The 23487-nt window shown below is 36.3% G+C and overlaps 1 protein-coding gene across 4 annotated transcripts in view; it reads left to right on the top strand.

Annotated features, from left to right (window-relative positions):
- LOC124173197 overlaps nucleotides 1–23062 on the top strand; it is a 28761-nt gene extending 5699 nt beyond the window's left edge. For 3 of the 4 annotated variants that reach the window (XM_046552715.1, XM_046552716.1, XM_046552717.1), the window contains 2 exons: nucleotides 14971–15050; nucleotides 18541–20119. In XM_046552715.1, the coding sequence (XP_046408671.1) occupies nucleotides 18684–20069 (1386 nt within the window). In that variant the 5' untranslated portion in view covers nucleotides 14971–15050; nucleotides 18541–18683 and the 3' untranslated portion in view covers nucleotides 20070–20119. Of the gene's footprint in view, nucleotides 1–14970; nucleotides 15051–18540; nucleotides 20120–20955 lie in introns of those variants that run through there. The other variant, XM_046552718.1, reaches the window with a different exon arrangement.
- The last annotated feature ends 425 nt before the right edge of the window (nucleotides 23063–23487 follow it).

Genomic DNA, 23487 nt, shown 5'->3' with positions numbered 1-23487 from the left:
GGTAATGTGGTAAATTTTTCCCATCTTTATACTGTTCATTCTGAAGTTTGATGGACTAATGGAAGCCCTTGTGACAAGTGTGATGTGGATTTTTTGTGTCCTCCAATATAGCTAGTTTTGAACTCATTTGGGGCTTGAAAGTAGCAAAAATTAGTTCTACATTTGATAGTGGTTCCGTGTAAATAGTTGACTATTGATTATTTTACCTGCACAATTACAATGTCCAAGTAGATATCATTATCAATATCTTATGAATTACTTTTTGTGTGTTTCAGTGTATGGCACTGGTTTGTTGCACTCACTGTTTTGCCATGTTTTTTTTAACCCTCCAGCAGGCGCGCCATATTCTCTGACACTAGCGGGCGCGCGTGGCACTCAGTGCAACACTTGGTTTTCCGCTGATATTAATTACAAAAAATCGAATTAAGAAGCGTATATTCAATACCTTGTTTTCTAATAGAACTTTACATAGTTTAGACATACAGTACAGATTTTTAAGCACTTTTATAATAAGAAAATTTTTATCCCATTTTTTTTTAGCAATGCCAAAAACTCAGTTTTTATGTCTTAAGGTTTTTAACGTCATTTATGCACACTTTTTTCAGGTAGTAACTGTTTAACAGTGCTTTCGGAAAGAAAAGTTATTACACCTCCCACATTTGATTGTCGTTGATATGTTCTTTGCACGGCCACACAATACGCACTCTCCGCGTTTCTTACTTGCTGTCTCGCTCACCTCAACTTGCAAGTCTTCATTTCGATAACTTGACAAGAATATTTTAATGTCAGCTGGTAGAGATAATATGTTTGACCTGTTTTTCAAGTGTGCGTTCATCAATATGTACGATAAAGTTTTCAGGAATGTCCTCCTGCAATGTTCATTTGTAGGATTGTTTGCCCTTTATAATATGTGAGCATTGATTCCTGCGATGTCCAAAAATCTATAAAATTAAACTAATGGCCACCTTTTCGTAAATCTGGACACAGAATACATGCAACCGTGGTCAACCGTGTCGACACCTGTTTTCGTTGCATCGTAATCTATTATAAGACATGGTTTATTTGAACCTACATCTGTGATCCCCTCATCATGCATTGTTGAAAGCAACAACACCGCCTTGTTCTTCTTTGTAACATATGACAGTAGGGTAATGTCTTTCTGAAACCCGTAGAGTGATGACCCTACAGCGCGCGTCTTGTTTGGCAAAAATTCAGGCAGAAAATCTCTTTTATTTTTTTTCAGCGTGCCAATGGTAGTAATGTTTTTTCTGAGGAGATGCTTGGCAAGCGGGTAACTAGCATACCAGTTATCTGTGGTAAGATTACGATTAGTTGCCTCAATTGATCTTACAAGCCTCTTGACAACGTCTACTGGTGTGTTTGACACTAAATATGGACCGTTCATCTGCTTCCCGCAATACACTTCGAGATTACTGGTGAAGAATATTTTGGCATCACACATAGAATAAAACTTTATCCCGTATTTCGCGGGTTTGCTCAATATATATTGAATGAAACTTCAACGGCATCTGTATGTTTGCAGCATTTCGTCAATTGTCACAAATTCACTCATTTTATATGTTTTTTTACAATTTACTATGAACGAGTTTATTATTGTTCGGATTGCAGCTAATTTATCTGTTTGTTTTCGGAAATCCCTACTTGCTCTGTCGTCAAATCTTACTGATCATAAAATAAACAAAAATCGCTTGTAACTCAAAGCTGCCGTTAGAATTTGCATTCCTGATCAATCTTCAATACACAAGTCTAAAGAATTAGCATGAAAACCTTTTTTCATGCCAATTAGAAAAAGTATTTTCAGCACAGCCATAAATTCTGTTCTTGTCGTTTCCTTACAATCCTTTTCCCTTGAATAGTGGACAAGAGCAATTTTATTTTGAATGTACTCGTTTATTTGCATCACAATTTCATCAATCATGTCTATCTCTATACATTTTCGAAAAGCCGCAGCCTTATCAGGAGTATTTCTTGCACAGTTTTGTCCTTGGTAGGGTTTTCATAATGTTTTGGCGCTTGATCTTTGTAGCACCGCAAAAAGAAGTTTTTTTTCACTTGCAAGATTTAAAATTTTTCCAAAAAAATGATTATTCTCACCATCAATATCACAATCTTCAGCAGTTGTAGGTTCTTTCACGTCACCATCAGAGGTAGCTTCATCAGTCTCTGCCGTTATCACGAGGGGAAATATTTTCCTCCTCATATGTGTCATCGCTTCCCTCAATGCCTACTTCCTGTTCCTCGTCCGACAGCTCTTGTAGTACACTCAGATAGTCTTCTTCAGTAATGAATCTTCGTGCCCTAAGCAGTGTGATAACTAACTTTTGAATTTTTCTACATCAACATCTCATAAAAGGACAACAAAGTATCCAATCGAAATTAATTCTAAAAATGTACTCACATCATAGGGCTCATGTTAGAGAAAATACCACAGGTCAATTTCTCCCCACAAACAGCTGCTTGTACACACCATTCACTTAGCTGTTAGCTCAACCTGATTCAGAGAAGGAATGGTGAAAACTCGTGTGTTCCCACCAACTCACCTCACGCTACATCGTACAGAAATAGACAATGTTGATCAATAATTGCCACTACGGGATAGTATTACATCACCAGGCGCGCGTTGCACAGAGTGCAACAAAGACGACCAGTTCATCTACTTATTCGTTTTATTTCGAAATTCGGGAAGCTAGGCGCTTGAATCAATAACAGAAATCTTCATAGTGATACAAAGAAGGAATAATTGGTGCGTTTGGTTCACTGACCAACTACTATTAATAACGTGAGACCGAAACGGCACAATGTTGCACTTTGTGCCACAGCGCGCCCGCTGGAGGGTTAAATATCAAGTCTTATAGCTTCGTGTTTGCTTTAATTTTTGGCAATGGAAATTCTAGAGCGCATCGATGTTGCCAGATGCATGTTTTGGTATGCTAATGGCTTCCATTGTATCTCTTTGCCAAGTTCATTGAATTATTAATGGAAAGAAATGCATCGTACTTTGTTTAAATGTCATAATTATATTATTTCACTTCTTTACCATAGAGAGAGGTTTGAAGTCTGATGCATAGTTGCGATTTGTTCATAAGGATAATGGGGCTTGTGTCAGGCTGTTAAGTAGGTGACAGGGATACTTTTCGTAAATGATGTCAAGACAGAAGATGAAACCTTTTTATTTGAAAGTAGACACTTAGATAGGAATACTGTTGAAGGATTTTGTCCATATATGCCCGGGTTTGAGAGAAAAAAAGCATTAAAAAATGAAAAATATGGTCATGTTGCATTTCAATAAAAAATTTTGCTTTCAAGTTCGATTTGCCCACTTGGTAGCATATCAGGTAGGTATGTTTTGAAAGGCCAGTGTTTGAGACTTTGAGACAGTAATGTTTTTCTAGCCTGCCATTTTCTCCATTTTTTGTAATCTGTTCCATCTTCAGATTTGTTGATTTCAGACCGTTTACATTTTTTTAATAAATTAACATTGATGTCTCTTGTTAACCCTTGCTTCGAATTGCTCACCCCGTTGCCAAGATTTATCCAAGCAGAGTGATAATGTTGTGTAGCTGGCACCAAAGTATAGGGAACTCATTTTCAAAGCAAATATTTTAAGCATACATACTGTGTTAGAAAAGTTACTCCGGTTCCTCCTGAGGGAAGATTTTTACCCATCTACCTGTGAGATCAAGTTGAGCATTCCAAGTGCTAAACGTTGCTATTGCTTTTCTTGCATTTGTTTCTGTCTAGTAGTCTATTTAACTTGGGAATTGTTCTGAAATGCTTTAACTTTATTTATGTAGCTTAATAAGTTTTACCCCATGTATTTTGTTGCAAGGAACTTATTCAAGCCGATTCCAAAGACTGGAGACTGTGAGTTTGAAGTTAAAAGGCTAAGATTTTGTGTGTAATAGGATTTTGGAAAGGAAGAAAGAAATGTTGTTCTCAATGCTTGAATAGTTTAAGAGCTAGACAAATAGATTGAGGTTCTTTTAAAACGTAACAACCTGGATGGGAGGTTGGAGTTCTTTCTTTATGCTTGGTTGGAATTTTTAGTCTCCAAAAAGCTATTTTCGGCTACCCTGACAACCATTATTCCCTCTTCCAACTAATAGGCGAGGAACGCTTTCCTCCCTCAAACTTACTCTTCTCTCTTTGTGCGATTCCTTCTTTCCACATACCTAGGTTCCAAGAGCTTTCAAACAAGCTGTATACGCTAGGGAACTAATTGGCGATGCATGTGAACTTTCAATTACTCGTACAAGCTACTTGGCCAACTTAAATTGATTCATAGGCCATATTGGTTGAGGCCTTTGCCCGTTTGATGGTTCTGTTTTTCCTGTGGTTTGTCAGCTTCTCCCTTTTCTTTTCCATGGCCTCTTCAGACTCCCACTTTCCTCCACTTCCTTAGTTTTTTCGTGCTGCAGTATTATTCGGTTTTCTCTTCCTTTCATCAGACCTTATGAAATTGTTGTCGCATTAAAGATCATTAATTGGAGGAAATGCCTCCATAATATAATGCACCAAAGTATAAAATTTAATAATACTGAAAGAGGTTCTGCCTTCTACAATTTTTCATTCTCTATTTATTATTTAGCCTCTTAACAGGAATGAGATTGTCAGAAAATGCAAAAAACACAAAATTGAAAAGCGACTTGGTCATTGTATAAAATTGTAAAGCAACGTGGTCATTACATATATAAAAATGCTACCTTAGCACTAGCATTTGTTTTTTAAAGTCTTTTGTAGAATTATTTAGCCCCTTCACAGGAATTTGAAAGATAATTTTCATAAGAAGAAAAGCAGAAAACATAGAAGGTGCAGGACAATTGGGATAAAACGTTACATCTCGCCAAAAATTTGGCACAGACTTTTCATTCTTATCATTTTCAACCAGAATTTTCTCCACCCCTTCAGTAAGGGCACAAGGCTTGATGTTTTAGAACAATTTGAAATAGTAAAAATTGATACACATATTCTAATGAATGAACAAGTATTTGTCACCCACTCTCATCTCCTTTGGAGCCCCTTCCCGAAAAAAATGGTCAAATTCTTTCTTCGCCCACTCCTTCACCAACTCCAACCTCCACTTTGTTTTTTTTTCTGTCCGCCCACCCTCTCTCCCGTGTTGTGTTGACCATTTTCACCCGCCTGCAATCCCTTCTTAGTACTCCTGCCAATTCTCACTCCTTTCTCAGCTTCCCATTGGCTACTCCCCTCCCCTGCCTCTTTCCTGCTTCGCTACTTACTCCCACCACTCCATTTCTAACGACACGCCGAACAGTGGTCCCAAATCGAAAAAAGCTGGCCAAAAGTAATTTTTTCGACTTTTCACGAGGAAGTTTTGAATTATGTATTCGGATTCTACAGGATATGGCCTATAATATTTCGTAGCCGATAGGTCTGTGTAATCATTATGTTGACCTGTGCAACCCGTCAAACATGGGCATGTTCAGCCTAAAACGCCCGAGGCGTAGAAATAGTCGATTTTAGGGTAATTCAACTTAATAAATGACTATTTTAATTTCATTGGATTCATCTGTCAATTTTACTACGGTAAGTTTGCATATTTTTTCACAATATTATAGTATTTTCTGCTCGTTTCAGAATTTATTATAACAATATTAAGTTATTTATAATGTTTGCTATTTTTGGGCCTATTTTTAGTCAAATGTGTCGATACAGTTTTGTGCTCCTCGAAGACTCCTATGCTGAATCCTTGGAAAGAGTATGTACAACAAGGTGGAGAAAAAAATCCTGCTTATACTTGCCTATCCGACATCTAGAGGGTTTTAAGTTGAGCGGTGCACCGCTCCGCAGAGGGCAGCTGGCCGGTGGGAGACATTAGCATTATCGCTCAAATATACCTATATCGGTGGTCAAACTTGCATGGTGTATACATAGCATAATTCTACATCCTGTAAGATTACATACATCAAGTGCTTCACGCCTATCGTATGCATACTTCTTGTTTGTGCACTCACCTTCAAATATTCATGAAAACAATGAGGGCCGGTTTTCATTCTCTTAATAACAAACTTATTGAGTGATCAAAAGCGACTACTTACGTTACTATGCGAGACTCTTAAAGTAACCACAAGATGCTTTTCTCTACAAAACTTTCCTCATATTTTTATAGAGAAGAGATCCCTTACATGCTGTACAGTGTTGTTGGCACGTTATTCCGAAATATGGTCTTAGCGCTAAGAGAAATAAATGCTCCTTAATGCCAAGAATTGTTCATAGGATCATTTCAACAGCCCATAGACGTAGATAGGATGAAATTCGGAGGGAGAAATTCGCCTAAACCAACCAAGGGAGCGTGCATCTTGCAAGTGCATTTTTTAATAATAATGGAATGAGGATGACGGCCTCCCTCACCAGAGCCATTGCATGGATGTGGTGAATATTTCCCACTCAGTTTTATTTAATGATTTATTTAGTGAATAAGAGCTGTGCTCCGAACTGTTTTAACATGGCGAACTCGAGAAACTTCTTCTGTGCAGATAATTAAAGCACTTGGTTTGCCAATGTTTGGCATTCAAATTTCAGGATAGCCGGAAACTCAGAAGCAAGTCTATATAAGCTTGTTTATCTTTTATTCAGTGTCAACTCATAATTTCCGGTTTGTTATTGGTTATAAATAGACAACTTTTAGAAATTACATTAATCGTTTCAGCCGTAAAAACACCTCTTAAATTTGAATTCTGGGTGCCGCCAATTTTTTCGTACCTTGCGGTGTACAATGCAAATACAGAGAGAAAAGAATATTCATAAGCGAAGAAGAAGGAATATGTCGTGGAATATTTTAAACTAATATTTCGACTGAATGAAATCAAGCATGCAAAAAATATTCTGACACGTTTTGTGCGAAGAATGTTTTCTTGAAATACCTGAGAAAGTGGAATCAAAGCTCGAGGACAGATGAGCATTTCAAAGAGACGTTCAAAAGCTGGTTATAGAAAGATATGAAATGCTAAAATGTAGAGATATCGTAAAAATAATGCCAAAATCAGATTCAGACGATCAAAATCACTTTTGTTGCAATTTTAGGTAAAATTACGCTGTTATTAATTTTGGCCAGCTTTTTTTAATTTGGGACCACTGTGCGCCGCCTCTCTTTTTACCCTAACCCTCCTTTAATTTCTCTCAAGCCCCCCGTGGATTTCTCGTAACTCTTCACTTGTATCTTTTCCCACTTTCTCCACTCAGTACGACTGTTTCCCACCCCTTCTTCAAACATGTCAAATCCTCAACAACCCCTTTTCTCAAAGTAAAAATGTTATGTTTATATGTAAGACACTGTCTTGAACCAGATGATGGCCCTGTGAGCCGAAACGCGTCGTAGGCATTAAAATGTTTTGGAAAATTGCTACCAGCTTTTATTTAAATAAATGTGAATTCTTTTGTATATTTTTTCGCATGATGTTGTTCGCAAACTTTTACGTTTTATATGTCCTTTATTCCTGAAATAAGAATCTCCAAACCAGCAACTCCTATTATCATAAATGTGTCTCCGCTTTTGCAACAAATTTTCAGCGTGGAACTAATTCACGGGTAACATTTCCTTGGCTTATTATTATTGAGTGCAGAAAGTTTCACAAAGTGGCTCGGCATCATGTCTGCCGGCAAAATACCATCGGCGATATTATCTCTCAAATTTGCCAATGTTCCATTAACGCCTTGAGGAAGGCTGTAGCACCTCGTCAAAGGAATCATTCTGTCTCGCATTTTATTACACTGCTAAATGTAAAACCCCTCCAAAGTCCATTCGATATTCGAGCATATCTCCTCTCACAATTTCATCAACATCTGTGGTGGTGGAGTGAATACTTCCGTAACCCTGTCTAATTGATAGCCTATTCGTTTAGTTTTGCGAATATATATTTATAGTGCCTGGGACTCCCCTGAAAATTCCCTCTCTCTCCTGCTTGGCTTTCGGACAGCAATCTTTGAAGTGCATGAGACAGTTAAAACACTTATTCACACTGCATGTTGTAAAAGTGTTTTCAGTAGTAATGGGGAAAGTCAAGCAGAGAGAAGAGGGAAGATTCGTGGAAGACTCAGCTCACGAGGCGAAAAAGAAGTCCCTCCTATGGGACCCGATTCCGCCCTCTCAGCCTATCCTCTCAGCCCGATGTAAACATCGTCTTCCCTTCCCTCGATGCTTGGGAGAGTTAGGAAGAGGTGAGGGCGGGAAGGAAAGGGGACAGGCGAGGGAAAGGGAAAGACCTTGAACGCGCTCTCTCTCGCACCTTGCGTGCCCCTCCAATGCCATCTATCAGATGTAGGAGAATTAAAACTGTCGATACGATTTTCTCCTATGCCGTGAGCCTTCTAGAATATACTTACTCTATGCTAGTATGTCACCATTGGTTCATTCCTCCATTGTTCATCTACCTTTTTTTTCATTGTATTTTTTCCACTAACCCATTATCCGCATACTTCACTCGATTTTCACATAGTGTGCCAGTCCCTCCAATTTGTTTTAAAGTGTACAGTAACTTTTCAGATGTGAAAAGGTTATTGAATGTCAGCCTTGAATCTTTTTCTAGCAGACTCTTTTCCATTAAGCCCACAATTACATCACCTCCTTGCCCAAGATCAGACTTGGGGATTTGAGTACACAATCCACCACAGCTCTTTGTGAATTATATGGCCATTTGATTCTGTCAGACACCATAGTATTAACCCAAACCTAATTAGTTTTCCTTTTATAAACAGCTTTGCGCCATGTTTTCCACAACACAGCAGTTCATCGTACAATGTAGTAGCTGAAATTTTCTGTTTAAAAATTGAAATATTGGCCATATTTCATATAATTTATCAGAAGTATCACGGTTTGTGTTGTCTACTAACAAGGTGAGACCATGAAACTTGCTCCCACTTTCGCTATATGTGCTAGGTAGAAAAAGGGTCACGGCTTTCTTCAACATAGGTCCGGGTTCGAGTGATATTCGTTTGTAAAGATTTTGTGAAGCACGACATCCCTTGAGTAATTATTACCTCTCAAGTACGGCCGTGGTGGTGCGGTCTAGGGCGCTGCTCCTCTAACCTAAAGTAGGTGTCCTGGGTGTGAGTCCCAGTGTCGTCCATATTTTTTTTATGTGAAAAAAGCGAATTTGACGAGATTCGAACCCGCGACCATCAGCATAGTCGGAAAATATACTCACACTTATTCATTTTTGGCATATATGATTGGTCATATTAGGTGAAATAAAATGACACATTAAGAGCATTGAGGAGAATAATGTTTGAATAAAGTACCTGTTTGTAGAGTTTCAAAATTATGGAAATGGGTCCAATATTTCTTTCTTACTGATTATTATTTTATACATTTATACGCAATTTCATCTTGTCTGAAACAAAATCCTGAATTAAAACTCCACTTTTAAAAATGTGATGATTGATATATACGAATGATTATTTTTACACTGTATATATTTGCCAACTATGCATGCACGGTCATCATTTGCACTCACTGGATGTGAGAGGGAGATATTGATATTCATCTGGAAGGAATTACAATTCCTTCTGCAACCAGCTTTTGAACATCTCTTTGAAATGCTCCTGTGTCCTCGAGCTTAGATTAGACAGCTCAGGTATTTCGGGGAAAAAATTCTTCGCACAAAACACGTCAGAATATTTTTGGTATGCTTGATTTCATTCATTCAAAATGTTGTTTGCAAATGTTCCAAAACATATTCCTTCTTCTTCCCTTATGAAAATTCTTTTTTCTCTGTATTTTTTATTGTACCCTGGAATGTACGAAAAATTTGCGGCACCCATATTTCAAATTTAACAGGCGTATTTACAGCTGAAACAATGAATGTGACTTTGAAAAGTTGCCTATTTTTAACCGATGAAAAACGGGAACTTATGAGTTGACACTGCATTAACACTAGAACTACCGATGGAGTCATTTTGACTCCTCGCGATTTTTATTTCTCTGCCCTGACTAAAATCTCCCGAATTCCGGCCTGAAATTTCGTGACTTTTATTCATTTTTGACACGAAATAAAACTTTGCGATCAAAGTAGTTCTAGAAAGTAAAATAGTACTTATTTTTTCAAATTTACCTTCGACTACCAAAGGGAGTCATTTTGACTCCCTATTGTATTTTGCTCGTCTTTTCGCCAAATAGTAATATTTGTTCAAGAGTTTATTTCTTCTTATGTTAATAATTAATTTAAATCAATCGATGGCTTAAATATATAATTATTTCGCTTTTAGGCCAATATTTTTGAGAATTTGAAGGCATTTCTAATTTCACGGGTCCGTGTTTGGAACTACAAACCATATGAATGTCCTGATATAATTTTATCCTGCGATAAAGTGGTGAATATGGCATTTATATTGAGCATTTTTAAATTCATGTGTTAGAAGCCGTCGTGTCTTACCCTCATCCCTTACCCCTCCCTTCACCCCGCCTATCAGGCTCACTACAGCTCAATACTGTATATACAGTATTGCAATGCAGCGCTTTTGTTTCACCCTTGACCTCGTGGAAGTTCATTTTCAAACCTGAAAAAATACCTTTGTATCCTTCCATTGATATAAGGATGAACCAGGAAAATAAATCAGTATAATGAAATAAAGTTATTGTCCTAGCATTTTCGGCTCTGACAGCGCCGGCTGTCGCGCGCCGCACAGGAAAGTCGTGCGCTGTCCATTAGTGAATCCAGTGAACTCTGGAGTGGACTGCAGAACTCTAGTGAAGTAAGGCTTTCATTTTTCCTGACTGGCAGTATGACCAGAAGAAGTAGGCTAAAGCGTGAAGTCCTTTCTATGTTGCATTCCATACCGGAAGGTAAATCGGAATGCGAAAAGGAACATCATTTCGTCTCTGACGAAGCCAAAGATTTTATTCCTCAAAACGTTTCTAGCTAGTTTAAAGATTCAGACATAATACGTGCAAAAGACATGCAGTAATTTACATTTACTTCCCCTTTCATAAGGAGTTACAAGACAAAGATATTATCTACAATTATTTATCGATTCGTGTATACTGACTCACATAAAGTGATGTAAAATTGTGGAAGCACGCAAACAAAATTATGAAGATTTTACTCTTTTCGGTGGGGAGCTAGATGCATTTATAGCCATATTTTATGCCCGTTGAATATCAGGTACAAATGATCTCTCTATTGCAAGTATTTGGTCAAACGATGGGGAATACCATTATCTAAAATGAACGACCCTGAACCGGTTTGTAAACATTTTGCATTATCTAAGATTTGATGAGAAATCTAATCGATTCCAGCGGCTCAAAACTGTCAATTATGCCATCTTTTCAATGGTGTAGGATAGATTCACAGATAATTACATTCCGTGTTACAAACCTGGTCCATACATCACGGTTGTTGAACAAATTCTCCCCATTAAAATCAGATGTATTTCACTCAGTACATTCCATGTAAGCCGGACAAATACGGCCATGAATATTGGCTAGCTGTTAACAATGATAGCAAATATCTTGCAAATGCCTTCCCTTATGATGTAAAAGATTATTCGCTTCATGCAGATTGCCGTTTAGTAGTACTGAAACTAATGCAAATGTTTCTGAAAAAGGGCGAAATATTACTGTAGATAATTACATTACCTTAGTCAAACTCGCCGAACAGCGAAAAAGCTAGGGTACTAGCATTATGAGAAAGGTAAATAATTCGAAGAGAAAATGAAATGAGATCACATTATTACCACATGAACATATACTCAGCGATGGCCTATCCACTCGTTGGAAAATGCTTCCGACTTAGCAGGTATTCATGGATAGTGTACAAGGAGACTACCTAAACATTTCGCGCAAGACGCTTTTGAAAAAGCTCGATACAGAGTTGGCTGATACTCATATTAGATCTCGACAAAAGCGTGGCGTGTCCAATGCTGCATATTCTTCTGACGTGATTCAGCAAAAAAAATATTTCCAGTCAATACCAAAGTGCAGAAAGAATCGCTCAGTTTGGAATTGTATGACCTGCCAAAAGTATTTCTTTGGGCAACTGTGGACAATGAACGACAATGCTTGAACTGTAAAGCACCTTAGCCAAATGCGTGGCTTATCAAATGCAGTTTTTTTGCTGTATTTAATTATCTTCCCAACTTCCATATAACCAAGGTAATATTTTTGATCATTCAAACATGATGATAAAATGTGTTAAAATGTCTATGTTTGCTGTTTTATCCAATTACTCTGTGAAAATCCTATTAAAACAACATAACATGTAGGAAAAAAGAATTTCAAAGCAATACCGTCGAAACTCGCATTTAAAAAATGTGTTTTTTTTTGTTTAAATAACGTCTGAAATAATGCAACAATAAACAATAATGATAAACTAAAGCAATGTATGAATAAAAACATAGGTAAACTGGAAAAATAAACAATTATAAGGTAGGAGTCAAAATGACTCCATTTGGTAGTTCTAGGAGGGGTGTCAAGTCCGGTATTCCTAGTGTTAAAATATTATTTTTTGCTGTAAATGTTCAGTCCAGCTAAAGCCAACGCACAACAACGGTGCCATTTGAGTCATCTGGTCATAGCAGTATAATCCTTGGTTTTATTTTCTTGTCTTCAATCATATACTCATCCATGAAATATCCTGTTTCTGCTTTAAAAAAGTAGATTTTACTTACATAAGAGAGGGTCTTGTGTCATTGTTTGCAGTAGCTCAGTTTCCATAATTAATAAAAATATTTTATTTCTGTTGCTTCATTGTTAACCGACAGAATAAATGCGTGGGTGCATTCATTATACAAGTTTCTTTATACCTTTGTGTTAGGCTGATTAACTGTAAAAACACTATGAATTTCTATTAAATTTTTTATTCTTTTTTGCTTCAAATTGTGGATTTTTCTGTTGAGATTGCTGAATTTTTTTATGTTGTTTTTTCCTTGTTTTCTAATTCCCCAAGGCAAGTAATATTCATTCATTAATGTTCTCCTGCTTAACCAAATTCTAGGAATAAGTCGCGGCATAAATATATTAATTTAAAGGTACATGGGAGCCAAAAAAAAGACAGGACAACAATTAATACCTTAAGACTAAGTCCCATATAGGGATGAAGCAAAAATTAAAAAGATTGTCCTAAGTTTCTCCATCTTATTGACAACCCGTTAATCATAAATAAAATTCATCATCAAGAGAAAATTTAAATTGAGGGCTTAATATATGCAATTGGTTTGATTGTATATCCATGATATGTAATTGCAAAACTCGTGACGATATACACGAATATCTATGCTCGACAGGTTAAAATGGAAATAGGTTACTGAATATATATGCTAAATGAACTACTAAGGTTGAAAGAAGTATTTACAGTAAGTCATCTTGGAGAGTAGCTCACAATATCACAATGTTCTCTTGTAGCTTTTCATGGCATTGCTTAACAATGTGATCTCACAATTTTTCTGGATCTCACCGCTTTGTTTGTCTTACGATGAATATTGCCTTCATGTGGAAGAGCCGATATTGGTATTTTGACCGCATTCATGTAGCCCTCGTTCATGCTGTGCTGTGTCAGGTCAGTTTCTGAAGTACTCTTCTTCCAAGCAATGAAACTAAGAAAAATAAAAATCAAAAAACTACTTATGTAGGAAGAAGTGTGCAGCATAAGTCGTCTTCGTGAGTACCATTCAATTATTCGACAGGTTATAAATTTGGCTTCGTGGGGAAAAAAACTTAGGCTATTTCACGTTAAGAGAATGTCAGTTCCAATTTGAATAATATTATCGAACACGTTGGCATGATTTAGAGACAATGTGTACTTCGACTGCAATACCCCCCAACCCGTCTGGACCCCCTAGATCCCCCCTGGCTATACCAATAAACTCAAGAAATTTCCCTCCGTGCATTCGCTTGCATTCAGTTTGAGACCCCATCAGTCTAGGATGCACTAATGAACGTTGCTTTAATCCAAAGATAGTATTTCTAAGTCAGAAAGAACATTGATTTTGCGATAGATGTCATCGGCAAATAGGGGAGTTTTAATTCTGAATATGAACCGTAGACTTGTGAAGTTGACATAAATTTGAGTTTCTAACAATAAATAAATTATGCATTTCCAAAACGTTGTAAGTGCCAAATGTAAAATTCTAAAGGGAAAGAAAAATCATTTCTCTTTCTCCTGAAACGGAGGAAGAAACTGCTACTTCTAGTTCCGTTTTCTCCTGCTAGATGCAGCACTATCCAGACGAACTGTTTTACAACAGAAAGATATGACATTTGCAACATTTTAGTGTAAAAATTTAGTATGAATTTTTCAAATGTTGGCATTTACAACATTTTGGAAATGCACGATTCAAATATTCTTGATTTAAAATCTGATGCTTTCCCGGCGAATATATTCTAAAAAGGCTATTCGGGCTAAAGGTTGTCTCCCTCCATTCTGCATGAATGGTATTCCTGGCAGAATAGAGGGAGACAATTGATTGTGAGCACAAGGCTTGTCAGCTTCCTTATCTGGATTACCCGTGGGGTAGAGGCTAGCCTGTGTTCAGCTCATAATCCTTACCATCATCTTCGTCTCGTGATCCCATATCTCTGTAATCTCGCAAAAAATCATCCCGAAAAGAAACGTTAAAGAGATATCTATCCTTCTTATCCATTATTTTCAGTGGAGAAAATGGCCATTATTTTCGCCCAAGCGATGACTATCAATGTCGTAAATTGGCTATACCTACACCTCCATTTTTTATGAGGCACTAAAGATTAGATAAGCCCGTTCTATGTGAGCATAAAGGCCATTTCCTAAGTAATGAGACTAGCAGATCTCGTGTGAGTTGCATCTTACGAATTGATCTGCCGTATTTTCTTCAACACCTGTTATCTGAGAAGTATTTGTCCATCATATTGGATTGTAATTTCTATAAGTTTAAATAGGCATTACAGAAAGGTATGCTTCATATGAGTATAATAATTTTCCCATGTCAGTAACAGAAGTAATTTATTTTACGTTTCAGGATTGCCTTCTCTGTATTGCAAATAGGGGAGCCAAGGAAGGAGCGAATATCGATTTCAACCGGATTGCCTAAACCATTGGGTAAGTACATGCAAACGCATGTAATCTAAGCTTTTTTATGGCTTATGCATTATGGCTGTGTGATTGCCTTACTTAAAATAAGCATGCCATTCAAGTGCAAGATTTTATCTAACACAATCGACCAACTGAGTTTGAACGTAATGTATGGTTAGAATGGATAGTAAATATTTCTCTTGTTATATATAACGTTTTTTGCCACAGTTTTCCTCGTACCCATTCCATAGTTGAAAAACACTGCTACGAAAATCTATTATAAATGTAATCCACTAATTTCTTGTCCACGAGACGTAGTCCTAACCAAAATAATATGTACGAAATAGCTTTTTAACTACCTCTATCAGAGGCCGGCATTATTCAGTTCTTATGAATTAATTAACTACTGCTTTTGTTTAAAATGATGTTAAAATCTATAAGATACTCTCATCTTACCATCAAGAATATCTAAAATTTCATTTTTCAAACAACAAGTGATTAAATGCATGTTTTATAAAGTCCATATGTTTACATAAAAATGGTGAAAATGTTCAAGTTGTGGTCTCACTGATTCTTGATACATAAAACTTATTTAAATATTTTGCAAATATTGCCAGAGAAAATAGGTGAGAAAAATAAAAAAGGAAAAGCACGCCCTGAAAAGGCACTAGTTCCCATAGTTTCAAGCAATGCCTGAAAAGGCATTCCCATTTTACTGTTTCATTTTTTAGAGATGCAGACACAACTAAATTTTCCCAACAACTAAAACAAAACAGACCTGCTGCAATAATAGTCGTAGTTAACAGTTTAAAATTAAGTAACATAGAAAAACTTTGCTGTTATATACATGTACGACTGAAATTATTCAAGGCCCACACGATAAAATATTGATGAATTTTAATTTATCGCCTGGTAACGCGTTGAATACAATGTGTATTTTAAAGATTCCTTACAGCATTTTTATATTATTCTACGTCGCTAATCGTGTGAAATTCTTTTTTCTTCCGTACGTCTTTACTTTTGACCATTGTTTTGCCATCAATTCATAAACATGAATGATTTTCAAATTATGGCCATTTGATGCTATTTCTACTCATATTATAGAAGGGTCAAGAATGGAAACATTTTTCTTTTGTATAAATCCCTTACTGAATACTCTAAATCTATAAAATAATTTACGGAACTGCTGAAAGTTTGGCATCCATTTTGTCATTGCTCTGGATGTTTGTCGGCATGGCTGTAAGAAACCCATAAAAATCTTACTTGATAATCGCCTTCCATATTTCTTCCTTTCACCTTATCTCAATGGCTTATAATGTGCTAGCTTGGATGCAATTATCACAATCCCAAAAACCCTGTAAACAATACTCCGTTACCATGGGATGTGGTCCAAAGAACGCTACATTCGCTACAGTGCGCTCTCGATGGAAGTGCTCCGGAGCAGAGGTCGACAGGCGATACGTTCGCCACGAGAATTTCTTTTCGAAGCGGTCAAGAGCGAAGTCAAAATGGCGGAATGAACAAGGGCAGGCTAGTTGGATTATGACATGGAGGAGATTGTTCCAATTGTGACTAGAGGCAACCAAGGTCATTGAATATTAGTGGTTATTGTCGAATATAATTATAATAAACTTTATTTGGAAGATAGTGGTTCCACAAAGTAAAACAAGGAACTTGGGGCTCATTTCTCTCGCCTAACCCCGCATACCTCTTCCTTTATAAACTCATTTCATTACTAAAGGAGAAATGTGGGTGATCTACAGTTTAATAACTTGTAATATTTCATTTATTATGACTAGCGACTATTATAAAACTTTAATACATTCTATTTAATTCATATATCTTCTTTTCCTTCACATTTTACTTCGTGGCATGAGATGATGTGTCTAAATATGTTCTTACAATCGTTTCCACTGCTGCATGTCCCTTTAAATATTTTTTGTAGCCTTCTGTGCGTTAGGGATGCTTCCAGATGCTTTGAGTTTATTTTGTAGGAGATAGGAAAATGTCTATGGAGAGATAGTGCTTGCTATGTATTCATTTAAATCACAGTTACATTAATATCCTATCTGTGAATGCCAGTGTCTTCCTATAATTAGTATTATGATCAACATACGAAAATTAATGTACCAAAATATTCTCTTTAATATTAATGATATTTTATGATTGAAAATCCAACCAAAACAAACGCAATGATAACCATATTATAAATTTTGTCTTTTTTTAAGAATCAGGGGGCAACTAAGGAAATTTGGTGTTTTAATAGGAAACAGAATTGCTTTTTCTAATTTTCAAGTAGAAATATTCAACGTTTAATGAGTGAAAGATAGTAAATTTTAGCTCCAGTATAATAAATACAATATGAGGCCGCCTCTAAAATCTGAATAGGATATATTCTTTTTTTACTGAAGAGTCAGGGGGAGATATGAAGTGGACGGGAGGAGTTCGTAAGGAAGATAAGCAGGGGTGGTGTGGGGTGATTGGGGCCCTCAGCTGGGGCTCAAGATCTTATCTTTTATCTCCTTACCCGGGGTGCCCTGCCTTGGAATATTTAGGAAATCCTTTGCTAAGAAATGGATTTTGACAGGGTTCTGCTTCTCAATAACCGGATATAAGTTTATGAAGGATAACAATTTCGTAAGATCAAGTTCTGTGAAAGGTGGAAATATCACAGCTCATAAAATTCAATAGTGTAGTAGGGCTGTTTTTCTTCAACTTCCGATGTGTTATGAACAGATGACCAAGTGATTTATTATAAATTATTCCTTTGCTAAATATTGAGCACACTTTTGGTGTTTTTTAAACATAATTGCCTCGGTGATTGAGGAATTGGTCGTGTCTGCGGACACGATTTGCTATACCTTCTTCATAGGATGTTTCCGCTCATGACTTCCATCAATTTTGGCTTTGTCCTGAATCTCATCGCCCTTTCGTAAATGCTTCCATCCTAGTAACGTCTTCACTTCAGCGTAAAGTGTGAATGATGGATGGATGGAGATAAGAGGATCACCAATTATGCATGTCAGATGGAATCTTTTAAAAGGGGCTTATGTCCATTTTCAACATATTTCAAGGTTACGCAGTCAATTCGGTAATCCCGTGGTTAAGTAATGTTACATAATATAAGTGATGGTGTGTATGGGGAAGGCAATAGGGAACTAAGATAATTTGCATTTCTTAGAGGAGATAAGGAAGTGAGGAAAACCTGGACTTCGCTTGATTTGACAAAAGAGAAATTACACTTTACTTGCCGTTCAGAAAGTAACAATGCAAATATTTATAATTTTTTTATGCATTTCCATCCATGCCGGCATCCGCTATTAAGTTGTTACTCAGGAAAATTTTTCTGTTTGAATACAAGAGGGCAGCACTTTTCCACAACAATTCAATGCGTATGACACGTTTCGGCTCACAGAGTCATCATCTGATACAAGATTGTGCTTTAGTTGTTATGTTTGCACACTGTTATTGACAAATTTCAAGGTAATAATTTGATATTCATTCTGTTTCTTTGCAGTCAACGTTTCATCCTTTCGTAGCAACACTGAGATCATGTGTTACTCCTCGCTGACCAACGCTACCACGCCTGGTTCCCATTGGCCACTCCCTGTATTCTGAATCCAACATACTCTTAAATAATTATTTCATTCTTTCGAAATAATGGCAAGGAACATTTCTGCTAGCGGCGCTGAGCAATTTGTTGAGGAGAGGCTTCTTGCTGGATTGGTGAATGGTTCATTACTCCAGCATAAAGAGCTGCTGGAGATGTTGGAAGATGTCGATGTTCGTTATCCACGGCAAAGAACACTCTTGCATGTTGGTGTGGGACTAGGTAGGGCTGATTGGGTGCAGGAGTTACTGGCGAGAGGGGCCGACACAGACATTACAGATGACAGTCAACAGAATGCATTGTCTTCGGCTGAGGAGATGGTGCGGCAGTTCCCTGAGGATGTAGAACGGTCAAAAGTACTGCAGTTGGTGACATTGGTTCACAGGAGAGACCAAGTTATTATGCGTCGTCTCGAAGCATCTTCGAGTAGGACCACTGATCATGTGACACCCGTGGCTAGCCCAGAATGTGATACTGCATCTCTCAAGTCCTCCGTTGATTCATTGAGGCGAGAGATGAAATCTCTTGTGCGACAGCTGAGCTTATCGCTGGAGGAACTCAAGGATCAAGTTAGTGGATGCGATGCACTGTTGCGTTGTCTAGAAGAATCCGTTACGTCAACAGCGAAGGATTTGACAGCAGTCAAGGTTGGGCTTGGTGGGGAGGCATCTATAAGTCAACCTACATCCGATCCGGCCAGAGCAAGGCAGGAGTGTGTGGATGCCATGATGCGAAAGACTAGGATAGTTTATGGAAGTGGAGTTGATGGAATGTGTAGATTGTATGAGAGACTGTATGATGGAGATGAAATCACTGCGTGTATTATTAAGTTTTTAAGTGGGGATGATCGGGTGAAGGTGATGGTGGACTTAGATTCTATAAACATTGGAAGGATGAAGAAGGAGTTTGTGCAATTGGATGGGACTCAGGGGAATGGGAGTGAATGGAGATCATTTTGTGATTTTGAGAGTGAGACTGTATATTTGGGTGCAGAGGATTATTCTGGTTACAGGAAGAAAGTCGTATGTGCTGAGTTAGCTTGGTCCCTCTCACAATTATCCCTGAAATTAGTTTTTGACAATGAGGGGAGGCCTTATAGCAAGGGAGATGTGGAACGAGAGCGTGAGTGGATGAGGGCTATAGAGGAGTTGGAGGAGAGGAGGAAGATGGGAGAGGGACTACATCGGTATATCAATTATGCATTGAATCAGAAGACACTGAAAGCAAGGGTATGTTGGCTTGAGGCAGCTGTCCCTGAAATAATCACTTTTGATGGATCCACAGAAGGAAGAGCTATTCTGCAGCAACAAGCCCCTCTCCTCCTCTCTCTCTATTCTAACAATGTGGTGGGAACACTTCTAGCCAGTGCAAAGGTGGGTCCTATGTCTATTTCTTACGATTTTTTCTTTACATCATGGTCTTCATTAAAACATTGAAATCATTATTTGAAGCTGTTTTAACCAATATTTCGGTAATTAATAAATGTAAATGCAAAATTTTGAATAATTGAATGATTTGTTCGTAATTTAATTTTCCATGATTTCCCACAAGTGGGCAACTCATTGGTTTGGCATGTAGAGGTGAAATGGAACATCTGGTACATTGGATGCTAAATCCTTAGATGATCCTCTCATGTGTTCTATGAATAGTTTGATTTAAAGAGAGTGAGGTAGTATATTATTAGCATATTTAAATGTAATGCAATGTAGAGGTAAAATGAAGCTTCTGGTACATTGGTTGGCATGTAGAGGTGAAATGAAACTTCTGGTACATTGGAGTTCATTCTCTCATGTGTTCTATGAGTAGTTTGATTTAATGAGTGTCGGGTTTTTTAGTATTAGAATATTTAAATGCAATTCATTGTAGGCAAACATTCTACTTCTCAATATTCCAAGATGAAGATTTCTTGTTAAAAGGTAACATGTTTTTAAGATCTTATATGTCATAAGTTTAAGAAAGTGGCTTCAAAACTAACAAACTCTAATCTAATGGATAAATATCGAAATTAAAGATGAAATAGTATAAGGAAATTGAAGAGTGCCTACATTCAAATCTATGATATGTCAATCCAGTGATTCATACGTGAATTCAAAACAATAGTGAAATTCTACCAATATTTTTTACTAATTAAATAAATGATTCTTGTAGAACATGGGTTTGTTGGAAGATATTTGATAATTGTTGCTTATAAATACAGCCATTGCATTCTTGTAAATGGAAGTAATATTTTATCTCACTATGAATATTGACCTAATTTTGACATTGTAATTTGTTTGTGATTGCACTACTTTTTAATCCATTAATTTATATTTTCTGTTTCAGAGATGAATTTTGCCTGATGTACATAGGAGAGTTTGATGGAGTCAGTCCTGAAGATGAACATCCCGTTCACAATCATTTATTTTCTTTAAGCCTCTCAGTTTTTTATTGGGTTAACTGCATTACTTGTGTATTTAGTGCAATCGTAACACCTATTTTATGATTATACTCAGACATTTATGTTGATTTCATGTTTGCAACATGGCACTTTTTCATATGGTAGGTAATCACATTTTGAGATGCTTGATGTTTTACTCTTCTGGACACATAATTTAGTCAGCCTTTTCCTAGTCATGCCTTTGGGATATTTGTATTTTTGATAATATATCATATTGCATCGCATTTGCACTGTCAGTAAATGGAAGGAATGGACCATTTTAGCTTACCAATGTAATGCTACAATTTATCTGAAAGCCATTGTGCACATAAATCTATTTGGAACATATACAGCTCTTTCCAGATTTATAATCATATTTTGCCGGATGTACTCATGTTTGTGTAGCCCTTTGATAAACATTAGTTTGTTTTGGTTCATTGCTCTCACCTTGTTTGACTCATGCACTTGAGAGATATTTGCCTGTAGTTTGCAATTATAATGATGTAGGCATAACATTGTGTAGTAGGCAAAACACTATATTCGTCAAAGATTATTAATTTCAAAGATATGCTATACAATTTAAATGTGATGTAGAATATCAATTTAAAATCTTGTCATATTTGACGTACAATATTTAAGATGGTTTTTTTTCATTTTTACTATTTGGAAGGCTTTTATGAAATGTCGTAATTAAGTAATTAGGTTCTTTAATTCATTTTCCTACATGTTTGTGACCTTATTCCATTTGAATTCTTGCTGTTCTTTTTCAAACTTTCACTGACGTTAGAGAAGATCATTGCAATCATTCATTCACGTATATATTTCCAACATTCACATATCCTTTGTATAGTATTCAGTTGACTGGAAATGTGAATTTGCTTATTTATAAGCAAACAGTAAATATCTCGTAATCCTCAGGATTGCTGCTTGGTTTTCAAGGATTTAAGTGAATATAATGGTTAAACATGTTACCAGTTCTCTTTATAAGAAATATAGCTATTCCTATTTCATGGCTTTGTGAGGCCTCCTTTCTTTGAGTTTCATCGTATATCTAGGGCATATTTTTTAAATGGCTCTTTATTTGCCCAATCTTCCATTTGATAAATGGGTTTGGTTTTTTTATTACTTTTTATGTTTCACAATTTTACTTTTTCTATTTTTTGCATTAGTATATGTTGCTCATTCGTGTATGTAATTATATAATTTGGTGTTATTTTATTGTCTCTCTGCTACCTGGTGACAACAGAAATGTGGTTGTTATGATGTGTAGTTTTTTCCAAAAGAAAATCCATTTACAACGATTGATTTTTTCTAAGGTATTTCTGAATTGATAATTTTACCTGTGCTACACCACTCTAGTTGGTAAGGCAAGATTAACCATCCAGATTTTGTAAATATGTTCCATTAGATATAAATATAATATATTTATTTCGTTAACTAATCTGCAGTAGTTTCATTGTATGTGGATTTAAAAATATATTTTATAATCATATCTGATGGTAAATAATTTACATGTAAATTGCTTTATGATTATTACTTGTAATTGATAATCTAGGATAATGAATGCATATCTATGAGAAAAACAATGCATTTCTGAATAATTCTCTTTTGAATTTTTCTCAGTTGGCTTATCTCTTAAGAGGAATTACAAGATATCCTCACTCAAGGTATTGCTTGTTCTCATTTATTTTGCATTATTTTTCATCACATTTATTTTTCTTTTTAAAAATGTCATGATACCATGAGGAAGTAATGTATTTATTTTTTCAAAAATCAAATAAATTATCATGTAGTTGTAAATGTATGCATATTGTTTCTATAATTAAATTACTTATGTGGTATCACACTATATTTTGTACGATGCCATTCAAGGCACATTTTTAGAAATAGCATTTCATTGAATGTGATATGATTAAACCAGTTTTTTTATTTTTGCTGCAAACTGTTATGGACCTTTATCCAATATTGCATTTCATGCTCCACACAAATAAAATAAATTTTGTAATGCTCAAAGTTTCATTGATTTGTTTTGGTTTGAAATGAGTATATCCCGTAAGGTGTATCAGATTCAATGATGACAAATTTTGTAAGAAAGTGCAGAAGGACCTCCTGATGTTCACCTCGTATTTGCCATGCTTTTTAGTGCTGTGCTCCACAACCCACCTTATCCTTAAAAAATTTAAGTATAATCGCTAATCAATGGTAGATATTATTATATTTTTTACATTTTGTTATGCTTAAGATATGAATCCATTTTAAGAGTAAAAGTAATAATTACCCAGCTCAACCCGCAGTTATTGTAACTACATTGCATTTACTACCAATCATGAGTTTATAAACTAGGACCTCCTTTCCCTACGAATTTTAATGTGGTATTTTGAATTTGCATTATCATTTATGTACAGACCTTTTATCTATTTACTACCCTCCCGAATAAC

Source organism: Ischnura elegans (assembly GCF_921293095.1).
Source record: "Ischnura elegans chromosome 13 unlocalized genomic scaffold, ioIscEleg1.1 SUPER_13_unloc_4, whole genome shotgun sequence".
Taxonomy (NCBI): Eukaryota; Metazoa; Arthropoda; class Insecta; order Odonata; family Coenagrionidae; genus Ischnura; species Ischnura elegans.
The sequence above is the reverse complement of the archived record's forward strand: the minus strand, read 5'-3'. Positions and strand labels throughout refer to the sequence as shown.